The sequence below is a fragment of the Pleurodeles waltl genome, chromosome 4_1, assembly GCF_031143425.1.
Source record: "Pleurodeles waltl isolate 20211129_DDA chromosome 4_1, aPleWal1.hap1.20221129, whole genome shotgun sequence".
In the NCBI taxonomy this organism is placed as follows: domain Eukaryota; kingdom Metazoa; phylum Chordata; class Amphibia; order Caudata; family Salamandridae; genus Pleurodeles; species Pleurodeles waltl.
In genome coordinates this window covers 436,475,180-436,496,395 of record NC_090442.1, presented here as the reverse complement: position 1 = coordinate 436,496,395, position 21,216 = coordinate 436,475,180, and the positions used below count along the sequence as shown (strand labels likewise).

General features: G+C 42.0%; 1 protein-coding gene across 8 annotated transcripts in view; it reads left to right on the top strand.

Moving 5' to 3' along the window:
• The window catches only part of PCLO (piccolo presynaptic cytomatrix protein), a 1,309,308-nt gene that overhangs the window by 825,295 nt on the left and 462,797 nt on the right, over positions 1–21,216 (top strand). For all 8 annotated transcript variants that reach the window (XM_069228704.1, XM_069228705.1, XM_069228700.1 and 5 more), the window contains 3 exons: positions 6,306–6,414; positions 12,574–12,641; positions 15,408–15,625. In XM_069228704.1, the coding sequence (XP_069084805.1) occupies positions 6,306–6,414; positions 12,574–12,641; positions 15,408–15,625 (395 nt within the window). The remainder of the gene's footprint in view (positions 1–6,305; positions 6,415–12,573; positions 12,642–15,407; positions 15,626–21,216) is intronic.

Sequence of the window (21,216 nt, the reverse complement as noted above, 5' to 3'; positions counted from 1 at the left end):
GAGCAAACATAAAAAAACCTGACACTCCCGTCTAGACTGACTAAGTCTATCGTGAGACCAAGGTGTTAAAAAGAATACAAATATATGAAAACTAAAAGTACCAATATAAAACACAACCCACCCAACCAACACACTTCAACAGAACCAAAAAACACACTGAGGTACTAAGTGTAGTCAGATCTTGGAATGCAGACACATTCTGCTTAGCTGGGGTGAAGGAAGTTACACGATGCCCCGTGTCTCGTAATCACAGCAAAAGGACTATATTACGTTTTAATTTTGCGGCACAATGATGAATGGTTTAAGGCCCCGTACTCTTCTTTGGACGAGACAAGATTTATTTCTCTGTTCCAGATGTCCCAATCACAAATAAAACAAGAAAATCAAAGGCCTGAGTTTCCTCAGCTCACAGACTTGAAGCAGACTTGAGCAGCTGGTCTTCACTGGATACTTCACATGATCTTTACACTCTGTTTAAGGTTGCAATCACCGATCTCGAATGTATTCAGGTTCCGGTGTTAGGGCACACTTGGGTTTGGTCCTTTGTTTCTTCCACAGATCCTCAGCTGGACAAATTATACAAACATTTTCAACCTTAATTCAAACCTTATAGTTTGCAAAATAAGGGCCCATCAAGACCCCCTCCAAAAGGAATCACAAGCAGCCCCAGACCAGTTTTGCCCTACTTGGGACTTGTCAAAAGGGTGTAGCTTGAATCTTATGGCATAGTGAACATTGGACCCACATCCATATCTGTTGCACTTAAAGCATCAGCTGCAACAACAATAAGGTGATGGATTGAATGTTTGAATTAAACTAGGCCACTGACAATCTCTGTGGGCCGCATCTGGTTCGGAGAGAACCTGCTTGGGAGTTCAAGTTTTACTGTTCCTATTGGAGCAGGACCAAGGCAGATTTGTATAGGACTGGGTCTATGAGGTTGCATGGTTGTCAACAAATTGTGATCTGGAATGTGACCCAAGTAATTACCAGTGTCTGGGGTTAGGTAAAGCATTCTATTGATCACTTTTTGTTTACTTTAAAGCCATTCAAAGGCTGTACTGGCAAGGCTTGCCTGTGTACTGTTTAACTCCAGTTGTTTAGTCAAATGTGAAATTAAGATCCACAACCTTATCACTGAATTTGCTGTTGTCTTTGTTTTCCAGAAGAAAACCATATTAAGGGTTCTTTTGGCTCTGAAATTGAGCTGGTTACTCCGGCAGGTTACAAAATCAACTACATGGATTGCCCTGACTGCCAGGGAGGTGTAGAGCAGAATACAGCTTCTATGTTCCGTAACAACAAAGCTCCAACTTCTAAACTATTTGCCTTAAATAGATATTAGTCTACTTCCTTCACCACCAAAAGCAGGATGTTTTTGGGCATGGGTCCTATGAAAAATTTCAACATCCATTTAATAGAAAATTTCACACCTTCTTTGCACCTTTAAAATACATTCCTTCTCATTAATGACTTCAAGTTCTTCAGTCAATGATCCCCTTAGCAAAGGAGGCATAGGATTTGATTGATTAGTTCTGCTGCCATTGGATTAACACAGTTTGTTAATGACTTCACTCAATTCTGTAATCATAGCCTTTATTTGATATTTTCTAACCCAGACAGAATTCAGTTAAACTCCACTTTGGGCCTTGGACTGATCTTAAAATGGTAGTATTTACTTTAAAAGTTCCTAACACAAAGAGGTCTGTCAAGGACAAATAAACTATTCTAAGCAGGTCCTAAGGCAAACTTAAGAATGATCACATTCATGCTGTGCTGGTCTTCTGGCTACATCAGGAGTGCTGCTGAATCATTTAACAGCTGGATTCCTTCAGCTCTGGACCCAGTAGTCCCTTTTTGAAACACAAAAAAGCCACAAATACATTCCTACCAAGCCGTGGTACACTACCAAACTATTGCCCAGCATAATTCCATGGAATTAGGATGCATTTCGTGGGAATCCTATTCCAGTCAGTCAAAAATGAATTATAAATCTGAAGGCTTAAATGCAAATGGAGACAAAGTCAAAGTCAGAATGACATCTACAAGACCTAGAAATCCTCCCTCAGATGCTATAATCAGCACATCAGAGCCACCAAATGCTCTGCACTCACTGACCACATCGAAAGCAGAACCAAAAGTGCCAAGGAAATCTTTCCCCTAGTGAAAGACGTAATCTCTCTGTCAGTAAGCTCCACCAGCTTAACTACCCTCTGCACCCAACTGTCACTATTCTTCAGCAACAAAATCAACAACTACAAAAACTTTGAGCCCTATCCAGACCATCTCTGCCAACACCCAGAGGACCAACCTGATCTACCATCAACACTCAAGAATCCAAAACATCCACGCAGTCCACACATACAGTCCAGAGCATCCTTGGATCCATGCTCCACCACATTTCTCACTATTAGCTCCCTGCACTCTTGTGCTAATCACCAGGGGGCCTAATTGTAGGACTTTCCAATGCTCTAATAAGCTTCCAGAACTTCCCCTGCATGCATATCCGGACTTCCAGCAATTTGGACGCTATTTGAAAACTACCATCTGTTAGAAATGGGGTCTTTGGTTGGCAGTCAGGTTACCCCCTGTCCAAGCAAGGACCCTCACTCTAGTCAGGGTAAGTCACACACAATGCAAATTATCCTGTGCCCACCCTCTGGTAGCTTGGCACTGAGCAGTCAGGCTTAACTTAGAAGGCAATGTGTAAAGTATTTGTGCAATAAATCATACAATAACACAATATAGCATCACAAAAATACACCACACAGTGTTTAGAAAAATATATAATATTTATCTGGATATTTGCAGGTCAAAACGATAAAAGATGCAATATGAAATTGTAGAGATATCACTGAAAAGTGATATAAAGGGTCTTAAGTCTTTAAAAAGTAAACAAAGTCTCTTTCAAGCACAAAGTACCTGGTTTAAAGTGGAAAATCTCCGCAAAGGGCCTCAGAGGAGGAGATACTTGGAAAAATGGTGCGTGCGTCTGTTTCGCCCCTTCACACACAGACTTGCGTCGTTATTTTTCACGCAGGGAAGTCGTGCTTCGTTTTCCGGCACACAGACAGTCTCCTTCTGTGGTTCATGGGATTACCAGATGTCCCGGGGTCTGTGCGTGGAATCCTAGGCTTGTTATCTGGCTACGCGTCATTCCAGTGGGCTGTTCGTGGAATCTTCTCCCTCACGGCAGGCGTCGCATCGATTTCCTCTCTGGAAGTCGGGCGGCGTTGTCCAGGCGAGGCCATGCGTCGAAGTTACGGTCGGCGTGCAGTGAATTTTTCACCACGGAGCAAGCTGTGCGTAGAATTTTACGGTGCACAAGGCGTCCAGTTGAAAAAGAGAAGTCTTTCTGGTCCTGAGACTTCAGGGAACAGAAGGCAAACTCTATCCAAGCCCTTGGAGAGCACTTTTACAGCAAGACAAGAGTTCAGCAAGGCAGCAGGCCAACAGCAAGGCAGCAGTCCTTTTGTAGAAAGCAGTCAGGTGAGTCCTTTAGTCAGGCAGTTCTTCTTGGCAGGATGCAGGTTCTGGTTCAGGTTTCTTCTCCAGCAAGTGTCTGAGCTGGTAGGGCAGAGGCCCTGTTTTATACACAAATGTGCCTTTGAAGTGGGGGAGACTTCAAAGAGTGGCTAAGAAGTGCACCAGGTCCCCTTTCAGTTCAATCCTGTCTGCCAGGGTCCCAGTAGGGAGTGTGGCAGTCCTTTGTGTGAGAGCAGGCCCTCCACCCTCCCAGCCCAGGAAGACCCATTCAAAATGCAGATGTATGCAAGTGAGGCTGAGTACCCTGTGTTTGGGGTGTGTCTGAGTGAATGCACAAGGAGCTGTCAACTAAACCTAGCCAGACGTGGATTGAAAGGCACAGAAAGATTTAAGTGCAAAGAAATGCTCACTTTCTAAAAGTGGCATTTCTAGAATAGTAATATTAAATCCAACTTCATCAGGCAGCAGGATTTTGTATTACCATTCTGGCCATACTAAATATGACCTTCCTACTCCTTTCAGATCAGCAGCTGCCACTTCAACAATGTATGAGGGCAGCCCCAATGTTAGCCTATGAAGGGAGCAGGCCTCACAGTAGTGTAAAAACGAATGTAGGAGTTTTACACTACCAGGACATATAACTACACAGGTACGTGTCCTGCCTTTTACCCACACAGCACCCTGCTCTAGGGGTTACCTAGGGCACACATTAGGGGTGACTTATATGTAGAAAAAGGGGAGTTCTAGGCTTGGCAAGTACTTTTAAATGCCAAGTTGAAGTGGCAGTGAAACTGCACACAGGCCTTGCAATGGCAAGCCTGAGACAATGTTAAGGGGCTACTGAAGTGGGTGGCATGATCAGTGCTGCAGGCCCACTAGTAGCATTTAATCTACAGGCCCTAGGCACATATAGTGCACTCTACTAGGGACTTATAAGTAAATTAAATAGCCAATCATGGATAAACCAATCAATAGTACAATTTACACAGAGAGCATATGCACTTTAGCACTGGTTAGCAGTGGTAAAGTGCCCAGAGGTCAAAAACCAACAACAACAGGTCAGAAAAAAATAGGAGGAAGGAGGCAAAAAGTTTGGGGATGACCCTGTCAAAAAGCCAGGTCCAACATTGATGTATAGGTTCTCTGTATAATGATCTACATTGGGACTAATAATTTCCCACAATAAAGTGAAGCATGAACTGAGATGATGAAGTAAAACAAATGGAACCCTGCTTTGTGTAGTTTATTGCAACATTTGGTGGAATAGGAATATCAGCAAGAGATTGAAGGTTTATAAGTACATTTTCTTAAGCAAAAAAACACTGGAGTCACTCTTGACATAACACCTGTATAAGGTAAATATTCTTTCTTATAGTGCAAACAGTTTAGAGAGAATTTCTGAGTGACACGGGCGATGGGAAAGCAGAGATAGAGGCAATCAGTTTGGTTAGAATGTTTATTGATTTGCTTTTTCTACCCACAAACACTAGGAACATATAAATATACAGGAAAATATGGATAGCAAATTTGCAACTCTCTGTCACTTTGAAATGTTAATTTAGAATCGTGTTTTTGAGACTTTTTTTCTAATCTCCATTGAAGGCGACTACAGTGTTGCTCTTTATTCTGGTTTTAAGAGTGCAGGAAATTGCTATGATTATCTTCGCAGGTAAGGAATATCAAAGAGTAGAAGATTGTAACTCAAAGTGAAATGAACTCAGAAGAAAAAACGAAGTGTTTATTTAGTTTGGACTTTCCATTCTACATTTAAATGTGAAAACTGCAGATATTTAATATAAATTGTGATACTGTGACTCCTGTAGGCTAAAGAAAAGCTTGAAAAATACATTTCAGAGATTCGTTTATTGTTTCAGGTGGGGTTGAGGCATGGGTTTGTGTATTTGTCCTGCAAATGTGTATGATGCGCTTCTAATTATTATAAAATACATTTTCTGCACTTCTGTCTTAATTTGACTGTGATAGGAGAAAGAAGCAGTTTGGTTATACTCAAACTCCTGGCAGGATTCTCTTTCAGGAACAGGTGCTAGCAAGAATACCTCCACTTATTTATGTGCCGCAGTTTTGTTCACCAACATTCTGGCATCCAACCTTTGACCTCGAAGGCTGACACCTGAGGTGTCACCAGGTTCAGAGGGGAGCATTGGTACTTGATGATAGGTGTTATGGCGTCTGCTGCCGTGGCCTGTCCAGGGCTATTGATATTCTTTGCTAACCTTTCTGCAGTGCTCACAGTTCACAGTGCCCTACACAGCGGCAGCCAAGAGAATGCCACTCAATACTGTGAAATGTAATTTAACACTATTGGGACCAGGGTTTTTCAAGGCTGTTATGAATTGTAGTTCTCTAAAAAGAATGTCTTTATGGACCATCAGCAAAGAGAGCGGGCAGCGAGTTTTCGTATTTCGTGGAAGAAGAATAACACAAGAGATAAACCTAAGAGCCCATTTTCTTCATAATGTGATGACTAAAATTAAGGACACATTTTCTAGGGCTCAGTCTCGTGTTTTAGCAGCCATTGAAACCGGAAGTTATATCCCTGAAGGGGACCTGTGTGGCGTTCTTTAGCGTTCTTTGATGTTCTGCACAGCCAAAACTCACCAAAACAAAACACAGGCTTTTCATTTCAGTTATTTGAGAATTTTCTGCAATTCTATATAGCTCATGATTTTTATGTATTCATTGGCACAGCGTTAATACGTTTCTGGTTCATATTCCAAAAATAGAAACATTGTTTAACTAATGCCATTATTTTGACAATACCAGTGTTGAAATAATCATGTCTTCTGTTCCTTCCATAGGAATGCAGGTGTTAGAATGGAATGGTATCCCCCTGACAGCAAAGACCTATGAAGAAGTACAGAGTATTGTTAGTCAGCCAAGTGGGGAAGTTGAAATATGTGTAAGACTGTGAGTTATTCTTCATTTTTATGTTTACATATGTTCTGCTGCTCGTACGTTTTTAATTAATGTATTTTTCCCAACATTTTTATTCAGTTATATAACAAACAGAAATGATAGGCATTACCCTTTGGCATTATATCTGTGTATTCAATGTTTATAGTGGGCAGAGCCCTTTTTGCCATTAACACTTTGGGGGTTATTCTAACTTTGGAGGAGGTGTTCATCCGTCCCAAAAGTGACGGAAAAGTGACGGATTTACCACCAGCCGTATTACGAGTCCATTATATCCTATGGAACTCGTAATACGGCTGGTGGTATATCCGTCACTTTACCGTCACTTTTGGGACGGATTAACACTCCTCCAAAGTTAGAATAACCCTCTTTATTTCTCCTTGTCGAGGTGTGCCCCTCCTTCCCAATTTTGTCCAATTTACAGTTTATTTTTGGTTGTTACATATCAGATTCCGTAGAAACACACCCCAGCTTCGATGAACAGATCAAGTGCAACCAAAGCACCTCGACCTAAACCGATGTTCTTAGGTTTCAACTTTGTACTGGTGTGTACTAAATGTAAGTTGGTGCACTGCAGGTTCACCTTCTTTAGGGCTTTTCCCTGTTTAAAAGGGAAACTCGTCGGTTTTGTTCTGTGGTGCCAGTAACATTATGTACCACGTTTATACCTGACTGCTGCCTCTTCCTAGTTTGTATTGACTTCACCAAATCACTTGCCATAGCCCACTTCAGTGTTTCTGCTAGCAGTCTTTTAAGCAGGACTTCGCAACCAAAGGCAGGCAATTGTCTGAGGATGCTTTAAACGATTTGAAAGGTGAGCCACAAGCCTGGTGACCCGGGCCGGTGAAGGAAACACCATTCCCCTGTTCATACACAACATAGCCCCTATAAACTGGAGTGTCTGTACTGGATGCAGATTGGACTTGGCCAGATATAACCGGAATCCATGGCTCTTCAGAACGTGACACACTTCCATGGCATTGTCTTTTGCCTTGGAAAAAGAAGAAGAACTGATTACTCAGTCATCCAAATATGGATATACGCGGATACCAGCAGAATGTAATATACCTACCAAGTGAGCAAAGAGCTTGGTAAAAACTCTTGGATCTGAAGTCAACAAAAATGGTAGGAGTCGAAATTGGTAATGGTGGTTCCCAATTGCAAAGCATAGAAACCTTTAGTGCCCAAGGAAGATCGGCATATGAAGGTAGGCATCCATCATATCCAGAGACGCCAGAAACTCGCCCTGTCTGAGCAAAGTGAACCTGCTTTGCAGGATTGTCATTTTGGATGTCTGGTGCATCAAAAACCTGTTCAAGTCCAGAACCTGATGGAAGCCCCCTGAAGGTTCTTGCACAAGGAACAGAATTTAATAAAATCCTCGACCCTAATCTGATCGAGAAAGTGGAACAATTGCCTGCTTTAGGAATAACGTCTCTACAACTTCCAGCAGTGCCATTCTTTTCAAAGAGCCTTTGGGCATTGGGGTAACCTTGAAAAAATCCTCCAGAACAGCTGTGAAGTCCAAGCGATAACCACTGGATACCACTTGAACTGCCCAAACAGTTGTGGAAGCCCAAGTCTCTCTGAAATGCCACTAACTTCTGAGGCATTGTACCTGAGGAACTAGCTGCAGAGGGTTGAACCTGGGATTTGTCATAGTGAGGGGCCTCCCATCTATGACCCTCTACCCCAAATGGGCTGAAATGTCCCCGTAGAGGATGAAAAAGGAAAGATTCTCTTGCAGGCAAAACCTTTACCCCTACAAAAGGATTTAATAGGTGCAATCAATTTCTTGTTTTCAGCAGCCTTTTACTCATATCTACCAGCTGCTGCCCAAACAACTTAATGCCATCAAAAGTAAGTTTCAGCAAAACAGGTTTCTGAGAAGCATCAGCCCTCCATGTACGCATCCATAAGTGAAGGCGGGCCAAAACAGCCGCCCCCTGAGACAGCCACTTAGGAACGCAAATTATCATAAGAAACATATGAAAGAAAACAAACGTGTTGTTCAATTAAAGCAAGAAGGGCCAAACAGTCCAACTCTTAAGCCATGTTCACCGGCAAGGACTGGAAATCATTGAAAAAGGATTGGACCGTGTAAATAGAATTTGCGTTTGCACTGCAAAATTGGCTGCTGCATAAGCCCTCTTGATAGCTCCCTCCACCTTTTTATCACAGCGTCAGGAGGGAGAGGCATCCTCATAAAACACATTGCCCTAGGTGGATAAACCCGCCACAAGGTTATCGACCTTAACCAAGGCAGGAAACTCCTCTGAAAAGTTGGCCATGGGATACCGCTTGCCCAGAAATCAAGGAAAACAGGACTTATCGATGTCCTTCCATTCATGTTGCAACACCTTCTTAATTGCGCCCTGTCTGAGCAAAGTGAACATGCTTTGCAGGATTGTCATTTTGGATGTCTGGTGCATCAAAAACCTGTTCAAGTCCAGAACCCGATGGAAGCCCCCTGAAGGTTCTTGCACAAGGAACAGAATTTAATAAAATCCTCGACCCTAATCTGATCGAGAAAGTGGAACATTTGCCTGCTTTAGGAATAACGTCTCTACAACTTCCAGCAGTGCCAGTCTTTTCAAAGAGCCTTTGGGCATTGGGGTAACCTTGAAAAAATTCTCCAGAACAGCTGTGAAGTCCAAGCGATAACCACTGGATACCACTTGAACTGCCCAAACAGTTCACCTTTTTATCCACAGCGTCAGGAGGGAGAGGCATCCTCAGAAAACACATTGCCCTAGGTGGATAAACCCGCCATAAGGTTATCGACCTTAACCAAGGCAGGAAACTCCTCTGAAAAGTTGACCATGGGATACCGCTTGCCCAGAAATCAAGGAAAACAGGACTTATCGATGTCCTTCCATTCATGTTGCAACACCTTCTTAATTGCAGCATGCAAAGTTGCAGAGTCACAAATCCTGCAGGACTTCAGAAAGCTCAGCTTCCTGAATGAAATGGCCTTTACTGTTTTCCTTCTCCACATCACCAAAGTCCCCCTATGCTTCATCTGAACCCTGCCTTTGAGGGATTTTAGGGGCAATAGGGCCTTCTCAGGCTCGAAAAGCAGCCTAGACCACCAAAGCAATCATCTCATGCAAGGAGGGCTGCGAGGGGGCATCTCCAGATGGGCCAGGGGCATTCTCAGGGTCAGAATCCATAATGTACAACAAGACAACACCACTGACACCACTAATGCCGAAATGAAACCAACAGACTTCCCACTTATCGGCTGGTTTCTAAGCAGCCCAGGTCACGAAAAACCCACTAGTTGCTGGAATGTTCAAAGCAAAAATGGGCCGGCCCGCCCCCCATCAGGAATCAGAAGTGCACAGGCGCCAAATGTAATGCGGACAAGAAATGCAATCAAATGTTGTGCTCAGCGCCAAAACAAACAAAAGTGGGCTTATAAACACAAACAGTGCCTCACGACTCCTAAAGCAAGACCAGGAGCGCACTGAAGCCTGCCACATTCAATGAACCTCGCGTCCCTCCCCTACCACTAAAGTGAATAGTGAAGAACGTGAACGCAACAATCCCTGACTGCTGGAGCCAAGCCCTGGGATAGCCACAAAGAAAAAGAAGGACGCTAAAGCAGCACCTTCTTCCCCCAAACGCACCAATATAGAAGACTAAACATACCCCACTTACCTGAGTCAGCCAGGGAAACTGTCCACAGAAAAAAACTTACAGGATGTGTTGATTGCTTACTTCCCCTTTGTAATGACGCCTGGGTAACAGCGGCCATGTTGCGGGAAGTATTTTGAGTCAGCTAGGCAATAGCGTCTGCCAGAAGGAGATGGAATCTCACGTGTACGGACTAGGTCTGGGAAGATGGACTTGGAGGTAATAAAGAAGACCTTAATGCATTGGTCTTTGAAAAATATTATGTGGTTTCCTAATTGCAGTAGGTAGCTCGGAGGGAGAGTCAGTGCAGATGGGAGAAATTGCTCATATGTTGAGAACAGCCACAGGCTGAATATTTGTTTTGCAGGTTCTGAGTGGTAAATTACCTGTGAAACTATACGCTTGAAGGCCTTATTAATACCTGTTTGTGTATGTATGACTTCCCCAGTTACCAAATAGATAGTGGAAATCACATTTGGTGTGGTCTCATTTTTAAACAACCACACCAATAGAAAATCCACTTCATCACCCTCACTGTGTTTCCTAGTGATATAGCCCTTGCTATTATGCCTTCCCAACTTCGCAACTAGCTCTTAGTGTTTAACTCTTGCTTTCACCAGTAACAGGTGCCTAGTCAGGACCGTTACTGCCTCGAACTCCAGTTTTAACAGTCGCTCCTTCAGCCTCGAGGTTTGTGTTTCTAATTCTTTTCTTACTCAGCATGTCATCACAGCACAGGCACCCCTCAAAAAGACCTTGAAATCCTCCCAGGCAGGGATGTTCAACCAAATCTCTATTGGATTAAAACAGTTGTTCTATAGTGTCCCCCTGAGTCGCCCTGTATGGTGTAGACTGCAAATTGACCGGCTGGTCACACACTATGATATTCAGCGTGGCAGGAAACGGTACACTACAGAAGCTGTGAATATTGCATCCAGAAAAGTATGACTCTTATACTGAACAGCTGCAGTATAATCGGGCAATGGAAAGACTTTATGGTTGTGAACCATTATCAGACCACCTTCTTTGGACTTTTAGAGGATGACCTTATCTTTATAATTCAATAGTATTGCCATCATGAGTTTATGGAGCATCCCTGGGCTGGCAGATGCACTGGCCCTCTGTGCTTTCAGGTCTCCAGTATCTGATTGCAGTTCTATAACTATTAGTTGTGCTTCAGCTATTATGTGTTTGCTTGCTGTCACAGTTTCAGCTAACTTGACTTGATCTGCCCTCAAAAGCAATACGTTGACGGCCACTGCATTAAGTTTTATTTTTTTTGCTCCAGCCCCTCTCTAGGTTCACAGATAGCTAACAGGATGCCAACCAACTTGTCTGGCTGCTCATGTCCCTCATCAGGCCTCTATTGCTGGTCTCTTCTTTCATCCTCCCCTGAGAGTTTTGTCTAGATTGGCCGCTTTAGTGTGCTCAATTGCACTCTGTGTATGGCTGTAATCAATACTCTGCGCCTTTGACTGAACTTCAACTGTTGGTACTCAGCCAAGCCGCACTCTGCAGACCCATCTTAGTGGCAGAGCAGTATCTTCAATCCCCATGCACGACCAGGGATGGGGGCCTACTGACTGTAAACTGGCCTAGTTAGAGTGGATGCGCCCCTCCTCCACAGCCCGACCGTGAGTTATTCCTTCCATGGGCCACGAGTACACATGTACTGTCCCCACTTTAACTCCCAGGCACTTGCTTGTTTATTGCTCACTCCTCGGGCCAGCAGGACAGCTCCAAGATTTTGTCGCTGCTCACCTCCCCAGGCTGCAGTGAGGAAGAAAGGCACAGTGAGTTCACTTTGGCCAATGCCTGACACACAGCCTCACGGCTCGTAGGCTAGGCCTCTGTTTTATGGTCTCCCGAGCACCATCTTGATTATTGTGCGGGTTCCGATCTTGCCTCTTCAATGTTTCTTATCTTGGGGCAGGAGACACTTCAAACTCAGCGATTGGTCGCTCCGTGACCACCAACCCCAATTCCACTTAGGGGTGGCGCTCAGATGGACTGCTTTATTTGTGGAAGTGAGTCGTCAACTCGTTTTAGCACAGAGCTTTACCCAGGTACGACTGCAGCCATTGTCGGTTAGTCTTGTCGTGAGTTAATGTTTTCAAGGTGTAAACTTTGCAAGCTGCATCAAACATGCCTGTAGCAAACAAAATTAGCTTCATTTATGTTAAGTAAGACATATTCGTTTTGCAAAGGCAAGTGTTTATCTGAAAGCATATGATTAAGCAGTAGAGAATATGTCAATACAATTATTTTTTAAACACATTTTCTGCACCAAGTACTAACAGTAAACGATGTGGTCTTGCGGTATTTGTAACTGACAAAAGTTTGATCATTTACTGAAAGATCAATTAAAAAAGACATTGAGATTTCAACTAAAATCGTGCTGTATGCCTGCAAGCTGGTTGCTTTTCATTAACCCGTCCTCATGTATAACCGGATTCCTAGAGTGTTGAATGCAGAGAATAGCTCTTAACTCAGATTTCATTTTGCTTTCTTTAGGGATCTCAACATGTTATCAGATTCAGAATATCCCCAGCACCTGGAACTACCAGATCCAGCAAAACCTGGTAAGTGACAATCAAAATTATTCTAAATATCTAAATATGTAATATCATGATACCAGCGTTTATCTTTGTACTTAATTAACGTGATTAAATGCACCCAGAGGATGATAAACATAGTTAAATAATTCACTGTTTCTTCATTGGTTTATAGCACGAAATAAACAATATTCACATAGTGACACAACATAAACATTTATGTTGCATGTATCTATATACCTATGTGGTGTCTGGGAAATGAGGCACCGTACAGGGACAGAGGCAGAGCTACAAGCAATCAGTAATTAGGGGAGTCTGGGTTCTGAGAATGAAGGTGGACTGTTAGTTTGTTGTGATGTAGTGTTCTTGCAGTGACATTGGAGCAGTGAGGTGGATACAAATATATTAAGATGTTCCAGACCATGGTTACATACATGGTGAAGGCAGGTTGCACTATTCTTTCTTTTTTGCACTTGTTCATCTCTAGCCTGACAGTGTCCCTTGCTGCAGGTGTACATAGAGCCACAGGAAATTAGGAGCTTGTCAGGCAGTGTGCCGGTGTATATGACTTGGTAGATGATGCAGCTGGATTTGAAGAGGGCGTGGGCTGGCAAGGGAGCCTGTGTAGTTTTGTCGGAGTTAAAGTAATATGGTCATATTTCTTCAGGCCCTTATTGAGGTGTGTTGTTCCTGCATGATACGTTAAAGGAGAGCCAGTGTGGAGTCTGGAGGGCCATGTAGCAGGATATTGAAGTTATTGAAGATATAAAAGTGCTTGCAAGGCAGTTCAGGAGTTGCTTTCTAGGAAGAATGCTTTAACTTTCATCATTAGAGATAGCTGGTGCGAGGCCATCATATTTATTTTTCGCCTTGTGTTTATTATGTAAGTTTGGTGTCTAGAATGAATACAAATGTATTGGAACTGGGTGAAAGTTAGGGTTCAAATCCATCCATGTTCATGCAATTAAGTCAGGGTTGGACTAGTTTTTGCTTGATGTTCTTGTTGATTAGCAGGAATTCTATATTGCGGTGTTGGGCTTCAGGTCAGTGCAGGGCCTCCTGTATTGAGTGAGGCTGAGGCAGTGTTAGAGACATTAAGGGTCATATGTACGAACACAGTTTCCCATAGATACAGAATTGGTCAAATCTTTTCGTACATCTGGCCCTAAATGTCTTAAGTGAAGGAGATTTTAAAGTAGAATTGTATTTCACTTGAACATTGTGTAGTTTAGATGCTGTGATAGTGTTCCAAGGAGCTCCACATAGATGGCGAAGATGATGGAAGACTGGATAAAACCCTGGAAAAATGCCACAGCTAATAGGGATCTTCTGGCACCTGAATTTGCACATATGAACAATCTGATGTCAGTTGGATAGGTAGTAGAAGAACCAGTGAAGTTAATTATGTGTGAATCCCATTTAAGACTTCAGGGTGGTGATAAAGGTATGTTGAACGATGGTATTGAAGTTGACTGAGCATTCCAGCAATATCAGGAGGCAGGGATCACCTTTATCTTTGGTCAGGAGAGAAGCATCTGTGTTTGTATTTTAGAGGTGTTCTGAAGTATTTTCTAAAGCCAGATTGGTAGTCATGCAGGAAATGTTTGGTGTTGATATTGATCTTGTAGTTGTGCATACACATTTTTTTCAGTGATCTTTGCAGTGAAGGGCAGAAGTTGGCAATGACATCTGACTCTAATTTAGGTTTCTTCAAGGGTGAGAGTATCAGGTCTGTATTGATGGCTCAAGAAAAGATCTAATGAGTGAGAAAAGCATTGATAAAAGTATGTAAGGTTAAGAGAACATCTTAGGAGAGGTCTTTGATGAAGGGCGATGGTAAGACATCACCTTCATACGTGTGCATAGCAGTGTAAACATAGCAACATCACACTAAAAACCTTAGATAAAAATTGGAATTTATTTTTTAAATTAATATCTAAAAAGGATATATGTGTCTTATAAATATCTAACAGATAAGTTAATTCAGTCGTTGCGATATTATTTTGGTATCACACAGGTATAATTTGAGTTTCTTCTTTTGACCATTTATGGTGTGTGCAAGAGGGTTGTTTATATGCTAAATATAGGGAATAAGTAGTAAAAATATTAAACTGGGTGTCTGGATTTCAAAATCACTGGAGATGTCGAGTCGGTGTGCATCATACACTTCTACATTCCCTAAAATCAGTAAAGAAGGTGTTTTTTCTCTGATAGTTAAGTAGAGTTCTCAGTTTTGGCAGAGTAACAGCTTCCAAACAAGTTCATCCTCAGTAGTAGCCCTCTCGAAATAGAAAACACCAATAGAGATACAAGTCGCTTTCCTCCTCCAATTTTGCTTAGCTCTTTCTTTTCCTTTTCCTTTCAATAAACTGTATGTCAGGCTTGACCAAAGTGCCAGTAGAGTCCTTCATCTTACTTATAACCATGCCATAGTTCACATAATGGGCCATTCTCCGTACTGTGGCTCAAAATGAGATCTGTTTTAAGCTAGCAACTTTTCAAACCCCTTGTATCTATAGTTAGACTCTAAGTGACATTATTGTTACTGCCTCGATCATTGTTTTTCAGTGTTGCAGCATTCCATTCATTAACTGAAGAATTTAGGGAATGTTGATAGAGTTTTGTGGCATTGGTTTAAACGCACATTTCATAAGCCCTATGTGGGTCCCTGGGATTATGAATATTGCTGTTTTCATTTTCAATGTTTTGGATACCTGCTTAGTGAATTAATACCTTCCCCTCTATTGCTATATCTAGGATTTATAAATACAAATGTCAATTTCATTATTCCAGTAGAGAAAAAAACAAAGTCTCCAGGGGTAGACCCTAAGCAATTGGCAGCAGAGCTTCACAAAGTGTCGCTGCAGCAGGCACCTTCAGCTGTCTCCTCCTCAGCTGACAAAGGATCATCCCATGGCCAGTCTGGGGCTACATCAGCAGCCTCTAGTGCAGTTCCCAGCCCTGGGCAGCCGGGTTCGCCATCAGTGAGCAAGAAGCGACACAGTGGCAAGGTAACACAACTATATTAGACTTTCATACTCTCGAATGACGTTTTTTGTTGAGAAAAGTGCTATCAATGTTGCTTATTTAAAGGATGTTACATTGTAGAAATCAACATATGTTACAAAAAGGCAAAACTTTAAGCCCGGAAATGATCAATTCAGTGCTGTGCCAGTAACGTTATTAAAATCCATGCGTGTAGTATTATTTTAACACTCCTTTTAATGTTTTGTTTTTTTAAGTGACTGGGCCTTTATTTTCAAAATAAATAGATGCACTGATTCACATAAAACTCTAAGCATTTATTTAAAATCCAATATTACACTTTTTGTGGGAGGGTGAGTGGAAGAGGAATTGTTTAGCAGCGACTTAATTTAAGTCGTCAAGCTTTTATTGTTAACCTTAGAAGTTATAGTAAATTTAAATTAATAGCAATTCTATTCATTCTTTGAAATGACCATGCAGACTTTTTAGCTGGTGAGTTGAAACCATACTAACATTTATTTAGTTGTGTATTGATTTGTACTGTGCTGAACATGTTGCTGGAGGCAATTTTGCAGCGTTGGATGAGGAGAAGCAGACTCAAATTCAAACCACATGATTGAAACTGGTGTAAATTCCATAATCTCAAAGCTCAAATATCATTCATCAACTGGAGGCAATGTGATTATGAGTCAGTAGAATACCAGTACATACCATTTTGTGCTGGTATGTACTGGTATTGCATAGTCAATAGTCTCTGATGAGATTGCTTTACAGTGCTGTTAATGCTGGTAAAAGCCTACATGATACAAACGACTGCCAACTGTTAAAATAAAGGCACATTGGAGTTCCCTCTTTTCCACATTTGGTGATCAGTTTCACTCAAAAACTGTTGTGTGTCACCAGAGTGGCTAGAGATAGAACAGCATCTAGCCATGTAATCGGGAGAGGGCGTAGCTAGAGACCATCTAAACATGCATGACGTCTACAAATCTAGGTGGGCTGTATTTGGAAGTTGCCTGTTGAATGGCTGGGTATAATTTAAAGAAAATAAAGCAAAGCATGAATCAGAACATATTTTTTTTTATTAAAAGCATATCAAATGTAGGTACTTAATTCATATTTACTCCTTTCACTGTGTTGGATTTCTAACAGGAAAAAGAAGACCTCAAAATGATGTTGGGGTGGTTAGCATAGGGCGTTTTTTTTTTTAATAACACTAACTGAAGCAACACTGTTTCAGGGGTAATCTCCAAAAAAGAATCAAAATACCTAGACCAACTAACAGCAAACAAAACTACGCGATTAAGCAAAGCAAGTAAATGCAGCAGCAGGCACAGGAGCTGTGGTTCATGCCATGTATTCTTTATCTTTTTCACCTTTAGTTCCTTGGCAGCCAAGCCATGGTTATTTGCTTGTCGGTACATCTCTAGGCACTTATATGAACAGATTGCTCCCCTTCCATAGTTGCGGACCAAAGGACCAGGGGAACATATACATTCATGTTGCCAGTAAATCCACCCTTTTTAGGTCTCGGCTGACAGTACAACTGTCTTCCAGACCTGCAGCTTGCAATACACATAGAATGGTCTTCAGGTCAGCCCTCCTAAGCCATTAGCTTATTTGGGTCATTGGCTTGAAGCATTGCAAGTTTAATTTTTTCCTTTTCTACGGACAATGTTGTGAGTTTGAAGGTTGGAGTTAATATGTTTTTCTTTCGTCCCTGCGCTATTCCCAGCACTACCCTTATGTGTCTACGCAGTGACATGATGTGAGCTGCTCCGTAAATTAGTCACTTAATGAATTGTTTCTATTTCATCAATGGCATGATGTGCAAAGTCAGAGCGCTGCCGCCATTAGGTTCGGAAGCATTACACTGCTCAGGTTTCTACCGACCCCGCTGTTTTTGCAGATAACAAGCCACATTGACTCGTGACTGAATGCGGTACAGAGGCTCCGTGGACAGTAGTGCACAAGGTGGAACTCATCTTGGAAAAATATCATTTAGATGGTTTGTTGAGTTAAGAGACATGCAGTCACCTTAAATGAGTGTGTATCTTCTAGCTCTTTACGTTGTCAAATGTTTTCATCGCGATTTTGAGGTGCAACGAGAATAGAGTGCTGTCTGCGGGATCAAAGAGATTCGTATCTAGGTGGATATTTTACAGAAATCTTACATTTTTTCTTCACATAGTGGCTGGCTGCATTCCGGAACCGGGTTTATTGGTTCTGTAAGTACATGTATTGCTCATATTTGGTTGGGAGGCAGTAACTGTAAATTAGATATGCAAAACGATAGACTGAAAGTAGCAAATATGGAGGTGAAAATCCCAAAGCGAGTATTTTAGAATACATTTTACAACCTTCATCCAGTGGGTCCGTTTTTTCTTAAGAATCATCATAGTGGTGCTTCCTATGCCGTACCGTGATCTTTTCTGAGAAAAGGCTTTTGTAAAAGCTCACTGAAAACCTGTTGGGCCCTGGACCTTTTTCTGATGATTTCTTACCTTTCTTTTTCTTTAAGAGAAGTTAGATGTACATTGTTAATGTAGTTTTGGCAGCCTGGCATCCAGGGCCCATCTCTGGGGTTGTATAGATCTCTGTAAAATGTATAAAAGCAAGATAGGATGTTTTGAGTAAGTGGATTATCCCTCTCGGCTGGTATCAGAATAGTGAGCGCCACCTGTTCAGGATCTAGGAACAGTATAGTCCATCTGGCTTCTTAGTGAGGAGAATGTAAAAGAAAGAAAAAGATCAGAAAGCAAAGTATAATAAAGACAAAAGAAAGGGGAGTATAAAGAGATACATTCTATACGATAACCTAAATCCCGCTCTCGTTGTCCTTCTCCTCCAAAAGAAGATCATTAGAATCGTGGAGGCTTGGAGGGGCCATAGCTAAAACAGTTGTATACAATGCTTAAGAAATATAAAGTTTTAAGGGAGTGCGTAGGTGTCCACGTGGTGCAGCGCCCGTTGTTTGCATCATACTTTAACGGTTAGCATCTTTACTTAGCTTTAACATTGGTTTCGGTAATCAAAGATCTCGGTTCCAATATGCTGTGTGATGACCAGAAACAAGAAATCCGAACGATGCCTTCTCTCTCACAGATGCAAACAGGGTTTGAGTTGTGAAGTACTGAAGGTTTATGTATGCGTGGTGTCTACATATGGTGGTATGAATGTATGTTGAATGTATGTAAGTGTGTTTGTATGTATGTTTGCAGTCTATGTATGTGCTTTGGCATCTGTTTGTCTTTATTTCTGTATGTGTGTATGAATATGCTTACATATAGAGCTCTGCATTTGCTGTTAAGCAGAAGTTCAACAAGTGTCTACAAATTATGAGAAGAAGAATGCGCTGGCATTAATTTTTTTAGTCACCAGGCCTACCAACAGATCCTTATAGTATTGACAGCTTAGGAGAGACAACAAGTTAGTGTATGAATTTCCCACATCAAGGCATACCGGTCTTCCTTCTCTGACTCACTGTCTGGTATAAATATCTAGAAAGGTATGGTGGTATCTTTGGCTTTCAAAGTTCATAGACCAGAGGCCCATTTCCGATTGTGGTAAATTGTTGATGAAGGGTACCAAGTCTTCTGGGTCCTTGAACACAATAGTTTTTTCAAAAAAAAATCTTTGCTCCCCTCCCTCTTCCGTTTCTGTGGTAGATGAAGAGTTCTGGTCCACCCATTTGTTTTTGTGATTGACTTAATACATTTGAAATGGATGAGTTGTCAATACACGTCTCTTTCATTTTTGGCTGTCCAGTCCTTAGTGCTCAAATAAGAAGCTGAGGCACCCAGTCTATGAGTTACAGTGGGCAGGGGGGGCAATCTTGTATTGTCAGATGTATTCTGACAGGTCTCTGTTTAAGAGACAAATCAGGTGTGCTTACTCTAGTAATCAAACGATTCAAACTGGTCAGAGTACAGTACTTCCCTTTCTGCCAGCTGGAGAATGCCACCCAAATGTTCAGGAGTGCCACCTTTCTATTCAGACCCTTTGGGATGTGAAAGCAGGGTACCTCAGATCCGTCCAGTTAAGGCAACCCTATCTGCAGCAGCAGGGCTTTTTATAGAGAATGATTAAAAGTGTATATCCCCATGGAGTCTGCCTTTTTGCTGTTTGCTATGGCAAGTGTACAGGAAGGGAATGAGGGGGCACAGTTGAAACAAAGGGTAGAGGCAAAATGGTACTGGGAGATCTTCTAGGGACAGCCAAAAGACTGATTATGGTGTATTTGGAAAAGAAAATAGAACCATCAGCAGAGCTGTGTATACGAAATCTGTGGCGGACGATGGACCTTGACAAACTGACATAACGTCTGTTTGACAATAGGAAAAAAATTAAGGCTGCAGCTTATTAATTTGAGAGTTTTGTTGCAGGTCATCCAACCAGTATAGAGTCTGTTCTTCAATAACTTTTAACTCTTGTGTGAATACTTCTCTAAAAAACTGGATCAAAGCCTCTTCAATGTCCCAATTATCAGTTATTACCTCACCAACCCCTTCTCCCCTTAACTGGCTTATAAGATTTCTTGTGAGGTCTGTTTTTGTCTTCCATGTTAGCAGTTTGCCTCTATTCTCTCCATATGCAAAGTTGGTCAGTTCACTAGCTTCCCACCTCTCAAGCTTATATCTGTTCTTCTGAAGCTCAATATCCAACATTCTGAGCTATTTGTTTGTATTATCCTCTGCTTAAGCTGTTCTTCTAACTTTCTCATTTCCTTCTCTATCTGTTCACATTCATCCCTATACACTCTGTTTCTGCGCCAGGGCATGTTACTTATTCTGCTCTGGATACAAGCCTTATAGACGCCCAAACTATATTTAGGGGGCCAGATCCCTCATTATGCTTTGAGATTTTCTACCACCTTATCTATCAGCAGACTCCGTTGCAGTGTCCATCTTCCCTTCTGCTAGGAAATGCCCCTCCGCTGGGCATATGACCATACTGACAACCAAGAGAAGCATCTGAGCAAGGAAGGCATGGTCGAGGATGATGGTCGACCCCAGTGCGAAAATGGACGTGGACAATAACCTGCTGAAGGGTGTGTTGTGGGGAAGAGATGGGGGGAATGGGAATCAGGGGGTTGATTTGTTGCTGTTTATTTTTCTTTTCATGCACTATACAAGCTTTAGGGCCATGGGGAAATTGCTGGAACACATGGTGAACTAAAGTGATAAATGCCCTTCCAGGCCATGTTATGTGACAGGGCTAAAAAATGTGTTATACAAAGAAAGTGCTAACTGTGTATGAGTAGTTAATAAATTGTGCACGTTCTATCTGCTGAGTCAGGCAGGTGGGGGTCAGTTTGTTCCTACTTGTATTATCCTCTGAAATTGTTCCATTTGCTCCTAAAAAAACACTCAGTTGGGTCCCTTGTCAGTGTGATACATACAGGATTTAGTCTATGCTGCTGGTACCTAGGCATGCTCCAATTAAGATCTACTTCGTTGGGTCCAGTGTTGGCTGCATTTTACTCCTTCTGCAATCTCACTTACTTTATTCTTCCCCTGCTAGATTCATTTGAATTCAGCCTTCCTGTAATGTGAGATTTAGGATGTGGTTAAAAGTGTTGTGAGGGCACTGTTGACGTTGGTGCTGGTATTAGTTT